The sequence below is a fragment of the Myotis yumanensis genome, unplaced genomic scaffold, assembly GCF_028538775.1.
Source record: "Myotis yumanensis isolate MYYU_CA2020_CCGP unplaced genomic scaffold, mMyoYum1.0.hap1 SCAF_9, whole genome shotgun sequence".
NCBI classification, from domain to species: domain Eukaryota; kingdom Metazoa; phylum Chordata; class Mammalia; order Chiroptera; family Vespertilionidae; genus Myotis; species Myotis yumanensis.
This window is the reverse complement of record NW_027223760.1, coordinates 49,296,644-49,321,462: the sequence shown is the minus strand read 5'-3', so window position 1 is coordinate 49,321,462 and position 24,819 is coordinate 49,296,644. Positions and strand designations below refer to the sequence as shown.

Below are 24,819 nucleotides of genomic sequence, written 5' to 3'. Positions count from 1 at the left end.
AATTTTATATATGAAAATTGTTATAGTCTTAAATTTCCTTCAAGGTTTTATATTATTTTAGTATTTCTTCACTTTTACTAAAACCTATTGTCCTCCCTTTAGCCTTTGGTTCATCAGAGTACCTTAGAAGACAGTGATGTTTCCACCAAAAAAAGGGTCAAAAGTTCTGTGCAGGTGTATACTTATAGTGCCAGAGAATCCTATGGACAAAGATGAAAGCCCCAAGGATTTTCTCTTGGACATTAAACCCATGTGGCCTCTTAGCATGTTTTTCTCCACTGGAATCACTGAGTAAAGAAAGGGTAACCAGCCCAAATGGTGTGGCTCAGTGGTAGAGCATCAACCTATGAGCCAAGAGGTCATGGTTCGATTCCCAGTCAGGGTACATCCCCAGGTTGCAGCTCAATCCCCAGTGTGGGGCATGCTGGAGGCAGCCCATCAATGATTTTCTCTCATCATTGATGTTTCTCTCTCTCACTTCCTCTCCCTTTCTCTCTGAAATCAATAAAAAAAATATATTTTTCAAGAAAGGGTAACCAGGTACTGCCAGCACAAATTGACCATGAACAAATTATTCTCATTTCCTTATTTGAGAGTTCACTAGATGGTGGTCACGGAAAGGCAGAGTTAATCAAATATCTGAATTTTACCGAAGTATTCTGTCAATATGAAACTTAATTTTTACTGTAATGAGGCCAAATGTATACTCTGAACAGAAGAGATCTGCAGACATCTGTACCTTCATCCCAGACTCTAATCTGGAAGATACATGAAACTGAAAGCCTGAGCAGCATCTAATCTATTTCTTTTGTACCTTTGTTCCCCTATTTAGAGCTTTAGAAAACATATCTTCATCTGCTACATTGAGGACCCCTTGGGAGAGACCTCACCTTCCTAGAGAAAATCCATAGATGTAAGAGTTTTGGTTAACAGATGCTGATGGCTGGGAGGCCAGACATCAATTATATATATAAATGGCATTATGTTGTAATTGGGAAAAAGTGAAGATAGTATAAATATTAGATAAGATGAAAATACATTAAGATGAAAAAATAGAGATGCTTGATTAGAAAAACATGTTTAACAGTTAGTATAGTTTAATATAATTTATTACATACTAGAGGCCCAGTGCACAAAAATTTGTGCACTCGGGGGAGGGGGGGTCCCTCAGCCCGGCCTGTGCCCTCTCGCAGTCTGGGACCCCTCGGAGGATGTCCACCTGCTGGCTTAGGCCCGCTCCCTGGGGGATTGGGCCTAAGCTGGCAAACAGACAGCCCTCTGGCAGCCCGGGAGCCCTTGGGGGATGTTCACTTGCCAGCGGAGAACAGGCCTAAGCTGCATTCGGATATCCTTAGCGCTGCTGAGGAGGCGGGAGAGGCTCCCGCCCCCACTGCTATGCTGGCAGCCATCAGCCTGGCTTGTGGCTGAGCAGAGCTCCCCCTGTGGGAGCGCACTGACCACCAGGGGGCAGCTCCTGCATTGAGCGTCTGCCCCCTGGTGGTCAGTGTGTGTCATAGTGACCAGTCATTCCTAGTTGTTCTGCTGTTAGGGTCAATTTGCATATTACCCTTTTATTATATAGGATAGAGGCCTGGTGCACCGGTAGGGGCCAGCTGGTTTGCCCTGAAGGGTGTCCTGGATCAAGGTGGGGGTCCTGCTGGGGTGCCTGGCCAGTCTGGGTGAGGGGCTGAGGGCCGTTTTCAGACTGGCCACACGCCCTTCAGGGTGGAGGTCCCCACTGGGTTGCCTGGCCAGCCTGGGTGAGGGGCTGATGGCTGTTTGCAGGCTGGTCAAGCCCCCCAGTGCGGACCCTCACCCCATGGGGGTGTGGCCAGCCTATGTGAGGGGCTGAGGGCTGTTTGCAGGCTGGCCACAGCCCCTTCAGGGTGGGGAGTCCCGCTGGGGTGCCTGGCCAGCCTGGGTGAGGGGCTGAGGGCCATTTTCAGGCTGGCCACACCCCCTTCAGGATGGGGGTCCCCACTGGGGTGCCTGGCCAGCCTGGGTGAGGGGCTGATGGCTGTTTGCAGGCTGGTCACACCCCCTTCAGGGTTGGGGGGTCCTGCTGGGGTGCCTGGCCAAGCTGGGTGAGGGGCTGAGGGCTGTTTTCAGGCTGGCCACATCCCCTTCAGGGTGGGGGCCCTACTGGGGTGCCTGGCCAGCCTGGGTGAGAGGCTGATGGCCATTTTCAGGCTGGCCACAGCTGCAGGCTGGACGCAGGTATCTGGGATTTATTTAACTTCTATAATTGAAACATTGTAGCCTTGAGCAGAGCCCAGGCTCCCAGCGCTTCCTTGAGGGAGGCCAGGCTGGCTGGAAGCAGGTATCTGGGATTTATTTATCTTCTATAATTGAAACTTTGGTAGCCTTGAGTGGAGCTCAGGGCCAGCCAGGGCAGGCGGGAAGCTTGGCTTCCTCCATCACCGGGGCAACCAAGCCTCCTGCTGGCTACAGCTTCGTGGCCGCCGCCATCTTTGTGACAGACTGGCGGAGTGAGGGTGTGATGGTTAATTTGCATATCACTCTTTTATTAGATAGGATATGGTGGCATATATATGTGTGCATAATGGTTGATTCATTCAATAAATATTTATCAAATACCTACTATATGGATACAACTCAAATATCACTTACTCTCTGCCCTAAAGGAACTTGTCATGTCCTGAGAGTGATATATATTCTACTAAACATGTCAGTCATTCTTCTTTAAGGGCCATAAATTACCAAATGCTTTGCTCTATGTATAAGAGGTAGGGTATTAGTTTGTGACTACTATTCATTATATTGAGAAAAAAATATTTCTATTCCTAGTTTACTAAGTTTTAATATATGGGGATAGATGTTTAAATTTCTCAAGTACCATTTCTTTATACATTGCAATGATTTTTCCCCTCTTTGACATTTCCATATGCTGAATTATGATAATACATTTTCCTATACTAAAATATCTTTGAATTTTTTAATCAATCCTAAATTACTCATAGCATGATATCCCCCTAATACTGTGCTGAATTCCAGTTCCATATAGTATAGTTAGGATTTTTTTATATCTATGTTTATAAGTAAAATTAGTCTTTCACATATTTTATAAATAATATTGAGCATTGTATTTTCCCAGTATAATTAACTGAGAAATGATTAATTAGTTGTGCCAAAGTTGATTAAGACAATATAAAATACCACAAATGTAAATTGTAAGTGAGAAACAGGCCATAACAGCAGAAGCAGAAATTGCAAAACAAATTGTGATACTTCAAGTTTACCAAAATTAAATCATGCTACTATAATTGAAAAATTATTATACATTCCTATTCTCTTTTTAGTCTTTTAAAATATTAAGTTAACTGCTCTTATACATCAATAAAAGAAATTTTGTTACACTTGATTTTTTTAAAAGCACTGATTTAACCTTTTCTTTATAACAGGGATAGCTTACATGCCAGTTTATAAATTAACCACTTATAGGGATTATATAAGAAATGTTTACCAATTTGACTCTGTAAAGAACATTTCAATTTTAGTTTGAAATATTGGCAAATGAATGACAGAATTTATGTGCACCTGTAAGACCAGATGTGTTAATTTGATCTGTAAGTTATCTTCTGAAAGATTTTCCATTTTTCAGAATCCAAATTCCACACAAAGTCAAATTTATGACTACAGAGTTATATGCTTAGGAATTACCACACTCTTTTCCCAGTCTCATGTTTTATGAAGTGCTAATCGTAATTGTTTCAGAGATGTTTCTTCTAAGGAAAAATATTCCAAGTGGAATTTTAACAACAAATATAATATTCTCCTGAAATTCGACTCTCATATCTATTTTATGGAAGCAAAAACATAAATTTGCGTGGAATTTTCCTAAGTTCAAAACAAGGGTAAGATTTACTAAGCTATTCCTCATGCCTTCTCTTCAAGTAAATTTTCTGCTTAGTTTTTCTGAAATACCATCATTTCCTCAATGTCAATTTTCTTGCCTTCCTATGAAACGTACACTTAGCAAGGAATTTAATCATTGACTTTAAGTTGTCTACTCATGCCAGGACGTTCCTATAAAGAATTGAAGCTAGTTGGAGTTTGTGTGGGGTAGGCCTGGATAGCACTTCCTCCAAAGTGATTTCTAAGGAAGGGGGAAATATGAAGAATGATGGTCTCTGAAGAGAAATTGCTGCTGTCCCAGAATGCTAACAGCACAGGTCAGCTTTCTCTAGAAAGCTTTCAAAAAGGGCTCATCAACTGTGAACTCAGTAACAGAGCTTAATGCTGCTAACTGCAGCCCTTGAAGCTAAGCATTAATGGACACTACACCATCATTGCATAGAAAGAGGCAAATATATTAACTTAATGATAGACTCATGAACCCACTAAGGAATGTGATTATATTGTGCCAGCTAGCTCTTACAACAATGTTAGATCTTACATAACTGTGTTATTATTACTTTTTCTTTCCCCTCAAAGACCTTTTGAAGCGTTCAAAGCGAAAGATGAGAGAAGGCATATGCCGCCCCAAATCACAAAGGCAATTTGTTAAAATAAACCACAAAAACCTCTACTTTCATTCTTCTCAAATTGAAAGCAGTGGCCATTGGTTTTAAAAGGCCCTATCAAAACAAAATACATACTCAAATCTGAAACACACCAATAGGCTGATATGGGTTCAGTAATTCCAACTTTACATATTGGTTTCAGGAAAAAAAAAAAAACAAGAAAGAAAAAAAACTGGCCACCCTACACTTCAGGCTAACACTAAACTATACTCTTTCCATAATTTTCTCTACCCAAATCGACTATATGGAGACAATGCACTTTCAGAAGATAATGCTTATCTTCTGAAATGATAATGTATTCAGAGAAAAAGAAAAAAATGAAAAATTTTATACCTCTCCCCCAGAAACACATATAGTAGCAAGAAATATACACAGGTAGACAGGGTTAATGGTCACAAGTTGCCAACCCTCAGGCCAAATCTGGCCCACAACTACTTCTAACAAAGTCATGGCCATTTAACATCTAGGAGATTATTGCACAAATACTTGAATTTTTAGCTTCTCGTGGAAAATGGAAAGATGTGAAAAACTGGGTCCATATTCCCACATAAGCTCAACCAGCCTGAGCTGTGAGGAGACCATCCGGCCTTTATAAACAAGGAGCTTGCCAACCAGTTGCCACAGGTCCCCTGGCCCCACTCACATCACCTGCCTATGTGCACTTGCATGTGGGAATCCTGGTGAAAGCAACTGCATTAAGAAAGTCACCAGGACTCTACAGATATCTTTGAGCCTTCTCCTTGCCCTCTTCACATCTCTACCTTTTGGATATCCTTTCAGGGGGTTTAATTAGAGAATGTCTTAAGTTATATAATCTTCCAGGAGCCACGGGGTAATAAAAAATTGGCAAATTGACTCACAAAACAGAGCAGTGAACCCTGGTGATCATCATAATTAGTAATAATAATGGAAACACTTTGGGGACTGAGTTCTCAAATTAGTCGACTCTAGTAAGAAAACACAAAGATGCTTGGAACATGAAACTCAGGTTTAGAACACCTCAGTGGTCTAGTCACGAAGATTCTCATGGAAACCAACACGGAAGGAGGATAATGAGAACCCGGGTATGCATTCCATTTGCCTGGGGTCCTTCTCTGCTTTCTTTTAGACCCGAGCTAATGGCTATGTCTGTGGTTGTTAAACAACACACAGGCATTAATTAGCTCACCCAAGGAAGGATTACATATAAGTTTATGATTCCTACTGTTCAAAATCATTGCTGTATGAATAAAATAGCAAGCCACCATAAAGTGAAACATAAAATGATTGAGTATACAGGTACATGCACACATGCACATTTAATAGTACACGAAGTAGAATGGCTTTTAGGCCTTTTTTGGGGAGGGGGAGGGGTATTACTGACATCCACCATGGTCTTTGTAAAGGGACAATTCTTACCTTGTTAATGGTCCCAGGTCGCCTGAGTCTTGGCTTCCAGCTTCACTGGGAGTGCTCACTGATTTCGAGGAGGGAGACATAGGGGTTGGGACTAAATAATGAAAATAACAGGTATCCCATGTTAAAAAATGCAGCGACTGCACTGGGAAGAGCAGTGTCAGACAAATCAAAACAAATGGACCCAAATTAAAGTGGTTGTATGGCCAGGAGAAATTGAGATGGGGTATGGAAAATAAAACAAAAAAAAAGGAAAGAAAAGGAAGAAAGTCAAGTGAATTTTTTATATTTTGGAAATGAAAATTTGAAATGAATTTAGACAGAATTACCTTGGGGATTCTAAGGCCATGTCCACCTTAACAAAGTAAAATGGAGAATCAAAATAATTATCCAGGTAATTCAAGTCAAAGATCTCTCTAGTATGAACTATCCAGATAATTCTAATTCTCCACTTTATTTTGTTAGTATAGATGTGACCTATTAAAAAATAAAGTGGAGTGTCTGTAAAACTTTACCAGATGATGAAATAAGTGATTTTGGATCATTTAAGTCAGCGGTTCTCAACCTGTGGGTCGCGACCCCTTTGGCAGTCGAACAACCCTTTCACAGGGGTCGTCTAAGACCATCCTGCATATCAGATATTTACATTATGATTCATAACAGTAGCAACACTACAGTTATGAAGTAGCAACAAAAATAATTTTATGGTTGGGTCACAACATGAGGAGCTGTATTTAAAGGGCCAGGAGGTTGAGAACCATTGATTTAAGTGGTCAGGAAGGGTCAGTAAATTCTGTCGTATGTCTGCATTTGGAGGGAAATCTATCGTCCGTGGACTATAAACTGCATTTGCTAAGAAAAGCAAAGTGAGGAAGGAAGGGTAAATGCTGAACCTGGTAATTTAGAAATCTCTTTCAAAACAAAGAAACATGTCAGGAAGCTTTATTTTTACATTTAATTAATAGTTTCATCCCCTTGTACTGTTGACTGTGTTTGGGACTTGTGTTGCTTGCCTCTGGCAGCTCTCGATGGCATTGCCATGAGCACACAAGCAAACTGCCATTCTGAAAACAGGAGACACAAGTTCAAAGGTCAAGGCCAGTGAGAGCTGAGTCTGAGAGCAAGGATAACACAAGCAGAAAGCTAAAGAACATGCAAATGTATTTTTTTTGCCCCTTTACCCTTCCAATATGAGCCAAATGTCCATCAGATAGAAGCTGCACCAAATAGCCACGGTGGCTCCAGGCCAGGCAAATTTAACGGGTTCTCAATCTCACACATGCCAAAGAAGCCAGATGGGCAGAAAGAAACTTCAGCCCCTCAGTGCAGATTCCCATTTGGCTTCAATCATGTGCAATTTCCTTTTATTTATTCAATAGGGGAAAGGGTTTAACTATTTTGTCCAAATCCTATAACACAATGGCAGATCTGTCAAGAAATTAGGAATTTTCATGTGGTCCCACAATTAATTCACTGATTATCCTCACAGTAAGTCAGAGGGTAAGTCAGGGAGATGGATGAAAACTCAAAATCGGGTCCACGGTTGCCAAGGCCTGTTGGTTGGGATGCAGGGATAGTTCAGTTTGGTTATGGTTTAGAGATATTTAACTGTTTTATCCTTAAGGTTTATTGACTGGCTTTATGTGGGGTAGGGAAGAATAGGACATATTACTATTGTGTTTAACCAGTGTTCACTCACATTGTAGCAAACTTTCCAAAGCTATTTTAAGGAGAAAATATAATTGATTACAAAGCATCTAATTTATATCACATGTCAACTAAATACAAAAAAGTTTGTCAACCTCCTCAAAGAAAGTCCATTAGTCAAATATCCCGCAGGTTATGTCTTCCACACCATAAGAAGCTCAACAAAATAATCAACATCTTATTGGGGCTTATTATAATCATTGCTAGATACGACTTTACCTACACAAATTGAGGTTGACTATAACATGCTTTCTCGTGGTGTTTTAGTTTTGTGTGTACATATTAAATTATATTCAGCAACACTTAATAACTTGTAGGCTTATCGAATACTGCTCTTTTTCTTATCTACATTGATATAAATACTTGTTATTGTATTGCGCATGGGATAATTTTTGTTCTTAGTTTGAGTAACTATGGAAATCAGTAAAAACTTATTTTAATATAAAAGCCAATAATAAAATTCAAAGGAAACAGACCATTTTTAAAAAGGGACTTGATATTGTATTTATTTATATGTATTATTTTAAGAGTTTCTAAAGACTACATTGGATATTATATAGTTTTACAGACACCCTGAAATTACTCTGAAATGTAAAGAAAGCAAATGGATAAAGAAAAATGCAAAATAACTTATCCCATAAGAAATATATAGTTAAGTGACAGAATAAACACAGTATGTACAGGTTACCTTCAACACAAATAAAACAAGTAGTTCAATATCCAACCCCAAGTGATAAAATGAGATCATGGACAGTTAATTAGGAATGAATGAGTTGGAGGAGGGGTATTACAGCGAAAATGCCAACTAAGCAATAAAACCAAGTTATACAATAGAGTCAAATACATTTAAACTTGTTAGTTAGCTGATCATGTGCCACCATTTTAAGTTTTCCTTCAAATTTCCCACTGAGCATTCTGTTTTCATCATGGCATAACTAGGCCTGTGGTTATGAAACTCATAACCAGATTTACCGTATTTGAGAGGTTGGAATTCAGCAACGGAAACAAAGAGCAATTTAAGCCAAAAATTCCAAGATTTCTTGTATTTACCACATTGTGGCAATTCATTTAACAAATATAAAGTAATCTAACACCGTGGAGACAGTTGGCCACATAATCAGTCATTAAGCAGCAAATTGTGAACAACGCTACAACCCGTCCTCCCATTGCCTTCCAGCCTCCTCAGTTCCAAAAATAAATACGCCTGAAGCATCAACCAGCTGCTGAATTTCTTAAAGAATAAAAAATAAAAAGGACGTAAAAGAATAGTAAATGCTGGACATGGTATATGCCATGCAAGTCAAATTTAAAGAAACAGGAACGCAGAGCACTTTCAAGTACCTAGCGGGGGCTCCGGGGGGATGCCGATGCTCTGAAGCAAAGCCTCGGTCTCTCGGCGCTTGCGGTCCAGGTCCGAGTCGTCCTGAACAGGTTCTTTCTTCTGCTGCATATCGGCCTTTAAAAAGCAGACGCCAGCAAGAAAAGTTAGTGACAGAACTGCCTGTGTGCTCGTCCTGGCTGACACTGAAAGGGTAAAGGCATGGCAGTGACGACCAGGCAAAAACCCTAAATAGACATAATCATGTGTATGAAGGATGAAAAGAGCCTGTAACTGCTCCAGTTAATAACTGCTAACCTCCTTGTCCCTTCTGGGACAACATACTATCAGCTCTTGATGGTTGTGTGTTTGTACTCACCCTCCACCCCCCCCCGCCACCACCATGTTTGAGATTATGCAAACAAGGAATTATTGGGATCTGGTTAAAAAATAAAATTAGCTACGAAAATCAGTCACTGTAAAATACACTATTTGTACCAGCGATCTAAGTTTACCATGATTTACAACAAGCCGGGCTAACATGTTTTTAAGGCACGTAAACAATATGCATGTAAGTCTTGCTACTTGTTACTTTTGACTTGCATCGGCTTCCGTTATACATATTAACTCAGGAGAAAAAAATGTCCTGTAGAAAAATATAGTACAAAAAAACCATTCAGGAGGACTTTCTTTGCCAAATCCTGTCTAAAAAGTACATCTTGTATGAGCTTCTTATGGTCAAACCCTGTGCCTAGTATGTGTTTTACAGGATAGTGACAAGTCAAAACACAGGTGAAAGAAGGTCAGTGGCAGGGTTCTGGGGGAATGTAAACAATGAGGTCTTTTTTTTTTCTTTTTCATAACACAGTTACTCCTCAAGACAAAGCATTTGCCCCACACCTGAAATTGGATAACATCCTGTTTGGTGTGCAGCTACCTCCCGACAAAGCTTTGTGAGTTTAGAGAAGTGAGGCGGTCCTAAAGTTTGTCAAAAACCAATGATGCAGTTATCAGACCCACTTTCTCCCCAGGGGCAAGCCGGGCACCCTAACAGGTACATTGACTCCTCCAGGAGTGCAGAGCACATTTTGAAGCAGTGAACCATAATTTACATCCTGGCATCTAAAGCAGAGAGTTCATGCACTTTTGACTTACTCCCAGTTGGTAACCTATACCCTGATTATGAGCAAAATGTATCTTTGCACATAGTGCTGAGCTCAACACTGTTATTCTTTGCCTCTGGCTTAAAGCGCACTCATAAATTTGAAGTCTACTTGTCATTAGAGGAAAAACAGCCTTTATAGGGGTGGATAAGGGCTAATGAGAAGTACAAGAGGATTTTCACAAAGTTAAAAGAAGGGTGGAAGGAAAAGGGAGGAAATGAAAAGAAAGGGAATTACCATAGCAGCTCCTGAAATGCAAACGAAAAAACTAAGATAAGCAAAATTCATCTTAGAAAGCCAATATGGAATTGTATAACCGGTTTTACAGTAAAGAGGTAAGCCATAGCTGGACCATCAGCTTTATTGAGAGCAGATACGTGTTTCTTTTTTTCACAACTATAGCCTCACATCTAGATCAGGGCCTGACACATAGTAGATGCTCAGTAAAAAAGTGTGTTGAATGAATGAATGAATGAATGAATGAATATCTGACCTTGGAAAATGTTATTCTATAGCTATAGAATGTTTTACAACTGTACCTCCTTCAGAAAGCCCTTTACAACACCACTGTTGAAAGTTTAGTCACCTAAACTTTCAGTGACCCCATGTTCATAACAAAGCCATTTCTATATTCCAAGATCAAAAACAAGAAATCATTAACCTTTCTTCATTCTTTCAACAAAAACTTATTAAAGGACAACAGAGAAGTTCTAATGCAGCTTATATAGCATGAACAGATAAACTTAGGGCATATTATCTATATTTTCTGTCATGTATGTCCTATGCAGAAAGGCACAGGATCACTTTCTTTTTCATTTATTTTAATGTTAATCATAAGCATTCAAGAAACATACTAGCAGGTAAATCATATGTCAAACATGCATGCATTGTGCAAAAAAAAGTACACCTGAATTCCTCCTCCAAAATGTCACTGCCAAATACAAGTTGTCTCTAAAACTCATTCCTTGCCTTCCACCTTTTTAAAAAAGATTTTAAAATTTATTTTTAAAGAGAACTAAGGGGAGAAAGAGAGAGAGAGAAACATCAATGTGAGAGCAAAACATGGATCGGCTGCCTCCTGCATGCCCCTACCAGAGATCAAGCCTACAACCCGGGCATGTATCCTGACCAGGAATCTACTGGCAACCTTTCTGTTCATGGAATGACATCCAACCGCCTGAGCCACAACAGCCAGAGCACACTTTTCTTAATTCCCAAGGAAACAAAGAATATAATGACATATATAAATAAGGACAAATGTCCATCTAGATGTACCAGAAGCTTAGGAAAGGTATCAATGTTTAAAGTTGATCATGAAAAATGTAAAATTAGGTTACTGGGGCTTATCTATAGTAATAAAAGCATAATATGCTAATTAGACCAGACAGCCGAACAACCTTCCGGACGAAGCTGGGGCTGCGAGGGCTGAGGCAAGCCACCATGGCTGTGAGGGCTGAGCCCTTTGCACAAATTTCATGCATTGGGTGTCTAGTTGAAAATAAAGGCAGATTCTATGTTATCAATTAGCACCTTAAACTAAATAAAATTTTACTTCATCTCAGATAGTTACACCAAGTACCCTAATCATGAAACTTCCTATTTTTTTCCTTGTAAATACTACATAATCCTAATGTGTTTTAATGACTTAATGAAGAGTGATTTCACAGTACTGGTAATTAAAAATATGCTGAAGGTGCCTTCCCCAGGGAATGACATTTCTGTTTGTGAAGGGTTATTACAGCTGAGGTCCAGAGGGAATAATCAAACAAAGAAAAATGATCAGCTGAGAATTATCAGTCACTCCTCCAAAGACAGCTCTGAGATTATTAGAAGAACAAGCGAGGACAGGCAGGAAACCCCTGTCCATCCTACCCTGCGGCAATTCGGCAGAAGGCCAAGGACAGGACGAAACTTCAGGGTGGCCCCATTAAGCACACCTCATCGCACTGAGGCCAATTTTTCATGAAATTGGGTCTGTGTCTTAAATGGTGGCCACTATATTTATTTTAAAATCAGGTTTCATCCATAATACCACAACCAAGAAAGCAGTTGACATGCAAAGGAGTGGGGAGTGGTAATTTTATACATGTACACAGTTTTCTGGATTCTGTGGAGACGACAATCAACCTGGGTGGTCCTAACACACACTAGCTTTCAGTCGTGGCAAAAACAGTTAGGCAGAGTAGCATCAAAGATCACTTTGTTTCCTTTTTATTCCGAATTTGTTTTATTTACAATATGAGCCTAAAGAAAGTTAAACAGCAAACCTATAAGCTTAAGGCTATTTCTAACTCTTTATAAACAGCATACAAACTAAAAAATCTCCAGGAGTCAATGAGAGTAGCCATTTGATTAGAGCATCCCACAGACTCAGGGTCAGAAGTATCCAAGGAAATTTGCAGGAAATAATCCCAGATACATGGAAAGGATGTCAGTGACCAGCATCTTAGGTCTGCCCTAACTGGTGAATGTATTCATTCATTCACTCATACAGCTGTAATACAAATCAATAATACAGTAGTTAATAAATAATAATACAAGAATAAACTCTTGGGTGGGAAGATCAACCAATGAACTTGTTGCATATATGCATAACCCATGGACACAGACAATGAGCTGGTAAGGGCCTGGGGGTGGGGAATGGAGTGGGCTGGAAGAAGTTAATGGGGGGAAAAGGAGGACCTATGTAATACTTTCAACAATAAAGATTTTTTTAAAAAGAAGAAACTTTTTTAAAAAATCTTTATTTACAGTGTACTTAAAACTGTAAGCCTACTTTTGCCCACCTCTGTATATCCTTTAACTGAAGGCCTACTGCTAGGGACAAAACCTACGCTAGATATTGACTCAGTGATGAAAAACATCCAGCCCTGTTCTCAAAAGTTCACACTCTACTAGAAGAGAAAGACAAGTGAGGAGGCAAATCTAATGCTCTGTGCTAAACGGTTTGATAAGGTTGAGGATGGGGTGCAGGACTAAGTTAGTCATGGAGGCAGAAAGGCATCCCAGAAGACTTCCTGGAGGAAGTGGCATTTGAGAACTGAAAGACATGGAGTTAACAGCCAGGGGAAGGACAATTGAGAGAAGTAGAACAGTAAAAGCAGAGGGAGGAGAACATTCACAAAGCCCAGTCAGGGCGAACAGGGCCCACGGGGGATGTGTTAAGTAGCTAAGCTTGTCTGGAATGTGGATTTTAGGGAGAAGGAAAATCGGGGTGAAAATGGTGTACCTGTCCAGGCCCTGATGATCATTGTAGTAAATTGGGGAAGAGAGTGGTGAAAGAATTACCCTGGATTTCTGCTTTGGACAACTGCCTGAAAGGGGGGTGGGCCTGAGACTAGGGATAGAGGGTGGCTACCGAGAAGGCTCAGGCCTCCAGAATTTAAGAGCATCTGAAAAAGAGGGATCAGAATAGATTACTTCCAGGTTTCTTTCAGCAACAAAATGGTACAATCCCAGGAGACGAGTGGCCTTGAATTATAAGACCTTTCCAACAAATGGGGGCGTTTTCAGAAACTGGTTCACCAACGGCGATCCTAATAAATGTACGCAGCCAATCCACGGGACTGCCTTCTCCTCCTCTGGCAGCTGATCTCAGGAGCAGAATAACAGCTCTGTGTCTTTCCCTGTTCTACAGTGTCTCCTGGGTCCTCACAGAGCACGTGAGAAAGGCACCACTCTTCTCTCCATTTCACAGAGGAAACCGTTTTTAGAGCGTCCCACACCCGCTCAAGGCCGAGCTGTGAAGGGAGAGCCAGGCTCCCAGCAGGATCCACTCAGAAGCTTGTGTGCATAACCCCTGAGTTTACTGTCTTCGGTCCTACAGCACTGGCTGCTCAGACAAGCCAAGCCTTCCCAGTCTAAAAATGTGCTTAGACTGAACTGAGAAAAGCACTTTTTGCAGCGGGCGGGTAGGGGATGTGAGTTGCTGGGGGGACAAGATGCATAGCCAGGGCCAACCTTTAAGATGAGGTAGTCCAAGTGAATCCCCAAATCTGGCCCCACTTGGATCTTTCAAATTAAAAACTCTGAGATGGAAAACCATGACTCTGTATTACCAGGGGAGTCATGGGTTTAAACCACCCTGTCCATTGGGATATGAGGACACTAAGACCATGTGACTTTAACTCCAGAACTAGGTAGAGGCCCAGGATCGCCTATGAACCAGGTGTTGCACACACCCACACCTGTCACCCCCAACCTCCCAGGCTCTGCCTGCTGTGCAACAAGCCAAATCTCCAGCAGGCAAAGCTGCTTGGTGCCGAAACAGAAAGGGTGGCCTGCTTCCATCAGTCTAAACTGACAAAGATGAAGCAGACTGTACAATTCGGAACCAGATTTCCCATATCGCACCGCACTTTGTGGTAATTCTGTGAAATTCAAGTTGGATATTAGAATGTCAGTTTAAAAGGAAACCGGTTATTAGTTAAGGAAAACAGGTGCTTTAAAACTACAGTGAACGTTGGCATGTGAGGGAAAGGAAGCATAATAACTTAATGCTTTTTTTCGCTTTGCGTGTAAATGAATAGCCATTCCCTGTCAATTCTCACCTCCACGTCACTTAAAGACTGCATGTAAAACAGCAAAGATCTCCAAAGGAAAACATTATGCACACTGTCAAGGACAAATAAACCATGGCATCAATCACAGTGGAATGGAATGGAGAAACGCAAGATGCCAGAAAGCTAATCTGCAACTGCAATTATGTTTTACTTTGTCGGAAAATAATGGTTATAATCTGTTACCTTCGTCTCCCAAGCCTTTTACAGGGGTGGGGGATGTCTGGCCACGGGCCAGGCTGTATACGGCCTGCAAAATCATTTGGTCTGGCTCTGCCAAGGCATTAGGGGTGAGTTAATTAAATATTTGACCAAATACAGCAGGCTAAATGTGAAGCTGATAATTTTATATGGCCCTCTAATGTTGTTATAAATATCCAACTGGCCCTTGGCAGAAAAAAAAGGTTCCCCACCCCTGCTTTAGAGTATGAAACAACATTTAGATAATGAGGCATCAAAATACATTCTCTTTTTCTTTAAAGAAAAACTTTTAAGTAAGGAAGAAGCTCTGGTTTCTATACACACAAGCATACACTATACAAAGTTTCCTTCATGGGAAAGTATTCAAAACATCTTTAGCACCTGATTTCTGTGGGCTATTTCTACACTTCATATCAAGTATTATAAAGAGTTTTTTTAGAGGGTCCTGTTTATCAGTATGACCCACCCCCCAGAATTAAGTAAATTTCCTTCCCGCACCAAACACCCCGACACCCAGTAGTTACCTCTTTCTTTTTCCTCTCCTCTTCCTTCCGTTTCTTCTCTTCTCTTATCTGTGCCAAGCGCTGTTTTTTGCGCTCTAGCTCAGCTTTTAAGTCATTTTTGTCAGACATGTTGGTTTCCTTGGAAGGAAAGAAAAAAAATGTGAATTTATAAAAATAACCTTTCTGCATTATCATTGCAGAAATTATTCAAAAGGAAATCCAACTTTGGGGCAATAACAGGTTGTCTTATTTAGCCTATTTCCCAGAATCAAAGAAACAAGTTAAGTTAGATCTGGTCTCACACTATATAAAATCTTCCCACTTTTATGTATATATAAATATTTATAGAAATACAATGTTATAGTGCATCCTGGTCTGACAATAACAGTAATTTCAGAATAAGCAACACATTTTCTGTAAAAGTTTCTTAAATAAACAAAAGATAACTAATAAAGAGAACCGAAAAGAACCATCATCCTGACTTCTAATTTAGATGATAAGGGATCAATTCATGCCCACACGGAGAAAAGAAAATAGACTGTCATAAACCCTTAGAGACATGCCCTGCTCAAATTCCTATGGACTCAATAAACATTCCTCCACTGACCTTGGGCACATGGAGATTTCATTTTGCCTAACGTTACATGCATCAGGGAAGACAGCCACTGAAGGCCTAACATGTTAATTTTCTTTTTCTGCAGAATTCCTCCTGAACTGTCACAATTAATTTCATCCTCCAGCACAACCCTAGTTCTAGAAAACCTACATTTACATACTGAATGCAATATTGCTCATTCTGGCACTTTCCCTTTTCAAAGCAAAACATGTTTGTGAACGATTGACATGGGAGACAAACACCAAGGCAAATTCTTGGGAAAAATTTATCTGAATGAGATCTAATTTCAATGTTAATGGTGACGGTGATGCTGGTGGTGATGGTGGCAGAAATATTTTAGAATAAAATGAGTTTGGAGAAGGCTCTCAGCAATCACCAATGGCAATGTTTCTTAGTTTCCCAACTGGAAACGAAGAAAACGGAAATACTGAGAAATGAAGAGCCTTCTATGACCCAAATTCCTAAAATCTACACTAATAAAAGAGAAAAATGGTAATTGGCGTACGACCGCTACCCTTCCGATTGGCTAATCAGCGTATCCTTACGCAAATTAACTGTCAGCCAAGATGGCAGCCGGCAGCCAGGCAGCTGGAAGCGAACAGGAGGCTTGCTTGCTCCAGTGACTGCAGACTCCAACGTTCCCCGCCTGACTTGCCGGACTCTGAGCTGGCAGTTTGAAACATTCTAACAAATATAGCCGGCTGGGATCTCAGAGCTGAAGTTATACATTGTTTCGATTATAGATCGGCAAACAAACCAGCAGCGGAAGCCTCAGAGCTAGAGCCAGAGCTAAAGCTGGCCCAGAAGAAAAAAAGAAAAAGAAAAAAAGGAGTGGTTGGGAGCTTCAGTCAAAACCGCCAGCCTGAAAGCAGCCCTCAGCCCCTCACCCAGACTGGCCAGGCACCCCAGTGGGGACCCCCACCCTGAAGGGTGTGTGACCAGCTGCAAACAGCCATCATCCCCTCATCCAGGCTGGCCAGGCACCCCAGTGGGGACCCCCACCCTGACCCAGGACACCCTTCAGGGCAAACCAGCCAGCCCCCAGGCCTCTATCCCATATAGTAAAAGGGTAATATGCCTCCCAGCACCGGGATCAGCGGAGCAGTGAGGCCTCCTGGCACCAGATCAGCATGACAGGGGGCAGCGCCCAAACCCCCTGATCTCCCTGCAGCTCTGTGTGTGACAGTGTGTGGCGTCCCAACCCCCTGATCGGCCCTGCTCTGTGTGTGACAGGGGGTGGTGCCCCAACCCCCCCCCCTCCCCCCACGGGCCCTGCTCTGTGTGTGATGGCGTAGAGCCATAACCTCCCCATCGGCCCTGCCCTGAGTGTGACAGTGGTGGCGCCCCAACCCCCTGATTGGCCCTGCTCTGTGGGTAACAGGGGGTGGTGCCCTAACTCCCCTATCGGCCCTACTCGCCCTACTCTGTGCGTGACAGGGGGGAGCTCCCCAACCCCCTGATAGGCCCTGCTCTGTGCATGAGAGGGGGAGCTCCCCAATCCCCTGATGGGCCCTGCTCTGTGCGTGATGGGGGGGGGGAGGCAGTGCCCCAACCCCCTGATGGTCCCTGCTCTGTGCATCACAGGGGGTGGCGCCGAAACCTCCCCATTGAACCTGCCTTGAGTGTGACAGGGGGCGGTGCCCCAACCCCCCAATCAGCCCTACCCTGAGCGTGACTGAGGGTGGCATCACAACCTCCCAATCTGCCCTGCTCTGTGCATGACAGGGGGCGGCTCCCCAACTCCCCAATCAGCCCTGCTCTGAGCCCGACCAGGCGCTGCACCTAGGGATTGGGCTTGCCCTCTGCCACTCAGGAGCAGGCCTAAGCCAGCAGGTCGTTATCTCCCGAGGGGTCCCAGACTGCGAGAGGGCACAGGCCGGGCTGAGGGACCCCCTCTTCCCCCCCCCCCGAGTGCACAAATTTTTGTGCACCGGGCCTCTAGTAAAGTATAAAAAACTAACCATAAGTGTCATGAGTACTCATTTGCATATTATTTATATGCAACTATGATGAATATATTATATATTCCTAAGAAGATAACAGAGCAATAGAAGGCCAAATAATACAAAATAATGAAAGCCAAAGAATACAAAATAATGAAAAAATCCTCACACTTCTTGTCTCCATCTTTAGAAGATTATCAAGAGCCTGCAGTCACTCGAAGACAAATACACCTGGTTGAGAAGTATCCGTTACTACCATACATATTTCTGCTCATGTTTGATGGCAAAGATTTGTAAAATGAAAACAATAATCGATCTCTGTCATTCATGATCACACTCTGTCTTTATTTTTCAACAAATGTTTTTGAGTATTTAATCTGCGCCAGGCACTCTATAAAACATCAGCATACAAAGATGAGCAAAACCAAGTCCTCTCGTTCAAGGAGTGCGTCATTCAAGTGCGTGGGCATGTGCTGTGGTTGCAGATTTTCTCGGAGAAACTGGTTGATTGATTACCGAGTGCCAGGCACTTCACATTTATTATCACATGTAATCACAATAATCCACGCAGACCCATGTTAGGAAACGGTTACAGGACTCCAGGGCAGGAGGAATAGGGAAACTGAGAGAGGAAAGTTAAAACAAGGCCCAACAGTGTGGGCAATTTGCAGCCAGCTTGTAACTAACAAGCCATTATCTTCCCCAGCCAAGAACAGGAGAGCAAATTTGATTAAAAAACAAATAAAACTTCACTAATGAGAGAATGCAGAAAGGGAGGGGAAAGGGGGAAAAGAAAAAAAGGGCAGTTTTATTCCCTAAGCAGAGAAGCCAGCAGTCTCAAGGCTTGGCAAGATAAAGTTGCCAGGTGCTTCTCATGAATTCTGGGAAGGCCACAACAAATTTAAAAAAGAGACCTTAGAATGAATCTGTACCAAAATAGTCAACAGAGGAATTTTGAGAGCTACCAACAGGAGGGCATATAACATCTCAGACCCCCACCCAACCTGCTCTTCAGAGTAGCTGAGAGCCTGTCTGTGCTTCATAAGGTTTGCTTGTGTTGTGTTTTTTTTTTTTTCCAATAAAGCTGCATGCTTTAATAGCTTAAATAAACTGGCTTTTCACAATGAAGTCAAGGTCGCTCATATAAATTCATTTATATGAGAAGACAAGGATCGAAGTTGGGAATAGCCCGCTCCCACTGACTCAGGGCTGTCTGGTAACACCTCTCTGATGTCGGTGAGAGTGCTTATAACAGAACCATCAGACTGAGTACAGGAGATGCAGATGAACCCCAAGTCAAGAAAGAGCAACTTGAGTTTGTAAGAATGGGTATGTACAGGCAACTGGTGAGGCCTGGGGAAAACAGAAAAGTGAGTCCCATTTGGGATAAAGAGAGATGGGAAATCAGAGCAACATTTTGTTTTTGTTTTTAAATATATTTTTATTGATTTCAGAGAGGAAAGGAGAGGGAGGGAAGTAGGGAGGGAGGGAGAAAGGGCAGAGAGAGAGAGAGAGAGAGAGAGAGAGAGAAATATCAATGACGAGAGAGAATCATCAACTGGCACGCCCCACACTGGGGATCAAGCCCACAACCCAGGCATGTGCCCTAACCAGGAATCGAACACCGACCTCTTGGTTCATAGGTTGATGTTCAACCACTGAGCCACACCGGCCGGGCTCACAGCAACTTTTTGAAAGAAAAAAATGACAAAAGGAAAATGTAATTTGCTTAATTAAGCCTTTTCTTGTCCCTGCCTACAAATAGTTGGGAGCAGAAACCAGAAATAAGGCAAGCTGCTGCAAGGCCGGTGCCTCATCTATCTGGACTGATTGCACCTGCACTGGGATGGTAGGTGAACGTACAGTCAGAATGTAGGGAAATGTGGACTGGAGAGAGCACAGTCAAGAAGGCAGAAGTAAAGCCTGGCCGGTGTGGCTCAGTGGTTGAGCATCAACTTATGAACAAAGGAGGTCACAGTTCAATTCCCTGGTCAGGGCACATGCCTGGGTTATGGGCTCAATCCCCAGCATGGGGAGAGCAGGAGGCAGCCAATCCATGATTCTCTCTCATCGCTGATGTTTCTATCTCTCCCTCTCTCTTCCTCTCTGAAATCGCAAAAAAAATATATTTTAAAAAAGGAAAAAAGGAAGAAGTAAACTTGGTAGCTGTTAGATATGGAAGCAAAAGAGAAAGGTTCAGTAGCAATTCAACTTTGAGAGATCAAAGAAGATGGCAGTGAAATTGGGAAGAGAAGGCAAAGAAGGAAATGATGAAAAAACAAATTAGGGTGTCAGTGGGACTTCTGGGCAGGAAAATGCATAGATGCAATGTACAGATGAAATAAGAAGATGCAGGGGACTGGAGCTATAGAATAGAACTCGGTCACTCATCTACAAAGGACTTTTCAAATCTGAATCGCAAACTCATAGTCCTACAGGGGCCATGAAGATAACATGAGGGAGCGAAGCAGAGTTCAGCCAGAGAAGAAATCCAGTGCCTGAAGGAAACAGCTCTATCCAGCTCCAGGTGATGTTTGACATGGAAGAGTATGGTCCCTAGCAGTCAGATCTTCTGATTTTCTTGTTTCCAGAGAAGCCATAGAACTGAAAGAAGTCACATTTATCAATAAAATACTGTTGACCAATAATTTTCAACACCAATGAGCAAAACTACTGACAAGAAAAAAATTTGAAACGAATTCCAGAAGCCATCTGAGAGATTACACATACCCTTCCAAAGTGGGAGCCAATTTGATTTATGTTTTTGACACTTTTTCTTTTGTCAAAACTGAAATGAACAATGAGAAAAAATCAGTTAAAACAATAGTTGTGTCACTCTATGCCAGTGGTTCTCAACCTTCCTAATGCCACGACCCTTTAATACAGTTCCTCATGTTGTGGTGACCCCCAATTTCATTGTTACAAATTGAACATAATTAAAGCATAGTGATTAATCACAAAAACAATATGTAATTATATATGTGTTTTCCGATGGTCTTAGGCGACCCCTGTGTAAGGGTCGTTCGACCCCCAAAGGGGTCGAGACCCACAGGTTGAGAACCGCTGCTCTATGCTGACAGCAGCCAGTGGAAACTAAGTTTTCCTCTCGACCTTTCCCCAGCTTTCATCTACCTTCCTCAGTCCATCAAATAGCAGGACTTCAGCTAAGGAGCAAACCATGGAACAAGACCATCCTATATTTTGGGCGATTTTCTTGTGAAGAACTTCATTCCCCAGTGGGAAGTATGGTGTAGTCTCAGCGCATTTCTGAAGAAGGCAAAGGTCTTCTTCAACTGCTATGTCTAGCAATGTTGGTCATTTAAGTTGGCGTTACCAGTCATAGAGCCAATATTTTTAAAATAAGCAACAAAAACACCAAGGGAACTTTTAAACAATTATATTAAGTGGTGATGTTTCAAATAACACACTTCTCTTTTAAAAAGTAGTAGAGCCACAACGTTAGACAGCTAGAAAGTACTTTCTTAACGATTTTTGGTTCTATTCCAAAATAGACACTTTGCATCAGCCCTTAGGAGAGTAAGAAATCTCAAGAAAAATGCTTCATAAAGAGTTTGAAAGTACACAGTAGAGTAAATGAATGGACCTTCACACACAGTGAAAATGGTTTAAACGGTGGCATTAAATGCAATGTCAGCACCGAACTCCACAGGATGGGGGCAATGCCATTCTGACCCACTAAATGTCCCTGCATATCAAACAAAGCAAAACCAAGGAGCAAAGCACAGGGACCGTGAGTTATAGAGCTCCTTGCAGCTAATATGGGTCCTTGTAAAGGCAATTCTGTTGCTTTCAGTTTCAGAAAATACCAGTCAGAGCTACCTGCTGCTAATTATTGTTTACTTGCTTCCAATACATACAAAGCTGGTCTCTTTCATTTACAAATGGCAATGTTAGAGAGGACAAAGGTCGCAAGGTCTGGGCAGTTCTAAATGCTATTCTTGCTAAATGGGAAAATGTAGCTAGCAGTATTTTGCAGACGCGGCTGTAAACAGGATGGCCTCTAGGAATTCAAGCGATAAATATAGCCAACTGCAAAGAAATCAACATGTAATCGACCAAACAATATATATGGGCAATGGCTGAAGCTCCCTTTGGGGAAGCAGAGCTTTGGATATGAATCCCCCATCTCCTTCTCATGCAAAAGATTTAGTAATTTAAAGGGCAAGCAAACAAAACTGCCTTGTGACAAGCACATCTTGTTTTTGGATAGTGGTGATCCCCCTGAGTTCAGTAACAGGAAGGGGTCAAGTGAACAAATCAAACCCACTTCTGAGTGCAAGTCTCCTAGGTGTCTGATCATCAACCCACTCTCACCCAACTGCCAACTCCACTCTGGCTTAGGAACAATTATCACTCGGTCTCCCCCAGCTCCACCCATTCCCATTCCGTACTCAGCTGCAATTGTGTGCGCCTGCTCAGAGTCCCATATTCTGGACTTGCTATATTATTATTATTACTATTTTTTTTACCTTGCCAATTCTTGCCCCTATCATTAATTCCACCCTAATTCAATAACCAAAGTCATCACTCAAAGTTTGCTGCAATCATTTAAAAATTGTGACAGTAAAATATATTAAAGGTATATGTAGCATGTTACTGATTTAATAGTAATACAATCAGGGCAAGAAAACCCAATCTGCACTCCTAGAGATTATCTCAAGGCAATTCAAGAAAATAGAAGAGTCTTCTTACTCTAAATGGGTTATAAAGGAAGGTATGTGGTTAAAGGGGTGTGATGCAAAGAAAAAGCATTTTTAAAAATTAAATGCAGTCATGGAATTTGGCAGCAATAAAATTCCTCTTGATTTTTCTGTTGAACACAGGAATAACAGGTCAAGCAGTTCCAGGTGGGCATCCTCCCTGTCTTACCCACTTGGCCCAGACCTCCCTGTCTTACCCTCTTGGCCCAGAGGCTGGAGAGGCACCTGGAGGAATAGCTTCTTGATGTTTCATCACAGAAAAGGCTCCTGGGCCTTAGTCTCAATAGAAGAAAGAATGGGGAGATGAAGGAAGGAGGAGACCATGAGAGAAAAATATGAATGCTGAGAAGGGAAGGAACAAAACACAGGTCATGTTCACACTGACCCTCCCCTCCCCACTTCCCTTCCCAGTTAACCTTGCATCTCCTTCACGTGTCTTGCGTACATACACATCCATAAAGAAAGGAAAATTTACAGCTTTTCTGAACCCCCAAATGAGATCTTTTGCCTTCATGTTCATGTCTGTATAAATCATCACGTGATGGTTTGGTCCTGTCTAGAACCCACCGTCTAACAGACGGGAAGCAAAAGGTTTAGTTCTGTTTAGACAGCTGCCGAGTACCAGAGCCTCCCAAGACTTAGCTTTTGAACAATATAGATCTCTATTTCCTTCCCGTTCTCTAAGTTGGCAGCCATTCGAGATTCCATTTCTAATGCTGGTCTACGCAAATCACTTTTAAGCTTAACGTCAGAATCCTAGGAGGTTTAAAATCTTGCCCAGCTGTTGCCAGACTCTTTGGGGAAAACACACACACACACACACACAAAAAAAAACAACCCAGAAACAAGTTCTCTCTTCCTGCCTGAGAACAACTGTTCTTGTCGGCATTTCACTATCAGTTACTGAACTTCTCTTCCGCCACAGGGTGTGCTGGAATTCGATCTTTCACAGACTTGTTTCACCTGCCGTAAAAGACAGCTGCTTCCGTCCACCTGGATGGGAGGCCAATGGCTGAATGGACCACAACCCTTAGTCCATTTTTACAGCTTTATCACAGTCAATAAAAAGAGGGCTCCAGACCTCTCAGGAGGAAGATGGCTGGTGGAAAACATGAGAGGGTTACCTGTGAAATTTTTACAGCCATCAGTACTGTGACAACAAAATTGTTAATAAAACCCATCTCATAGTAGGAAGGTGCCTAAGCCTGGTCTACTTATACTGTATATGAGCAGTTCTCAAACATTTTGGTCTCAGCCTCCCTTGAAACTCTTAAAAATTATCAGGGACCTCAAATAGCTTTTGCCTATGTGGGCTATATTTATGAATTTTTACCATGTTAACAATTGAACTGATAAAACTTTAAGTATTTATTTAATAATTAATTTTTAAATAACAATGATAAACTTGTTAACCATTAACATACAATTTTTATGAAAAATAGCCATGTTTTTAAGACCAAGAAAAATAGTAAGAAGAATGTAATTCTCTTCATTTTCACTTATCTCTTTAATATCTGACTTACTAGAAGTCAACTGGATTCTTGCAGCTGCTTCTGCATTCTGTCTGTTTCGTATGATTAAATTTTTGTTGTGAAGAAAAAGCAGTGAATAGCTTCTTTTTTAATATATATATATATTTATTGATTTCAGAGAGGAAGGGATAGGGAGAGAGAGATAGAAACATCGATGATGAGGGAGAATCATTGATTGGCTGCCTCTTGCACACCCCACACTGGGGATCGAGCCTGCAACCTGGGCACGTGCCCTTGACCGGAATCAAACCTGGGACCCTTCAGTCCGAAGGCCAATGCTCTATCTACTGAGCAAAACCAGCTAGGGCATTGAATAACTTCTTGAAGTAATTGTGGTATTCTTTGATGTTACACCAAAAGTCCACAAATAGCAGTTTCTTAAAGTTCAGCTGCAATGTGAACATGAAACCATGTCAATCAATGAACTTTTTGTACTGTTATATTAAAACCTATTGTTCTATCTTAAACATTGAATGAATATTTTATCCATGGATGATTTTAAATCATCATGCATTCATTATTTAGAAAATTATGCAGACTTTTCAAATGCTGATACATTTCATTGTACAATATCCAAAAATCAAATTTGGTAATATCACTACCCAACACTTCAGAAA

At 41.6% G+C, this 24,819-nt stretch overlaps 1 protein-coding gene across 6 annotated transcripts in view; it reads right to left on the bottom strand.

The window, feature by feature from the left end:
* Positions 1-24,819, bottom strand: part of DYNC1I1 (dynein cytoplasmic 1 intermediate chain 1) — a 278,730-nt gene that overhangs the window by 229,824 nt on the left and 24,087 nt on the right. For 4 of the 6 annotated variants that reach the window (XM_070424306.1, XM_070424305.1, XM_070424309.1 and 1 more), the window contains exons 2-4: positions 15,412-15,528; positions 8,988-9,102; positions 5,943-6,084 (exon numbers count right to left, since the gene is read on the bottom strand). In XM_070424306.1, coding sequence (XP_070280407.1) covers positions 5,943-6,084; positions 8,988-9,102; positions 15,412-15,519 — 365 coding nt within the window. In that variant the 5' untranslated portion in view covers positions 15,520-15,528. The remainder of the gene's footprint in view (positions 1-5,942; positions 6,085-8,987; positions 9,103-15,411; positions 15,529-24,819) is intronic. The other 2 variants (XM_070424308.1, XM_070424310.1) reach the window with 1 other exon arrangement.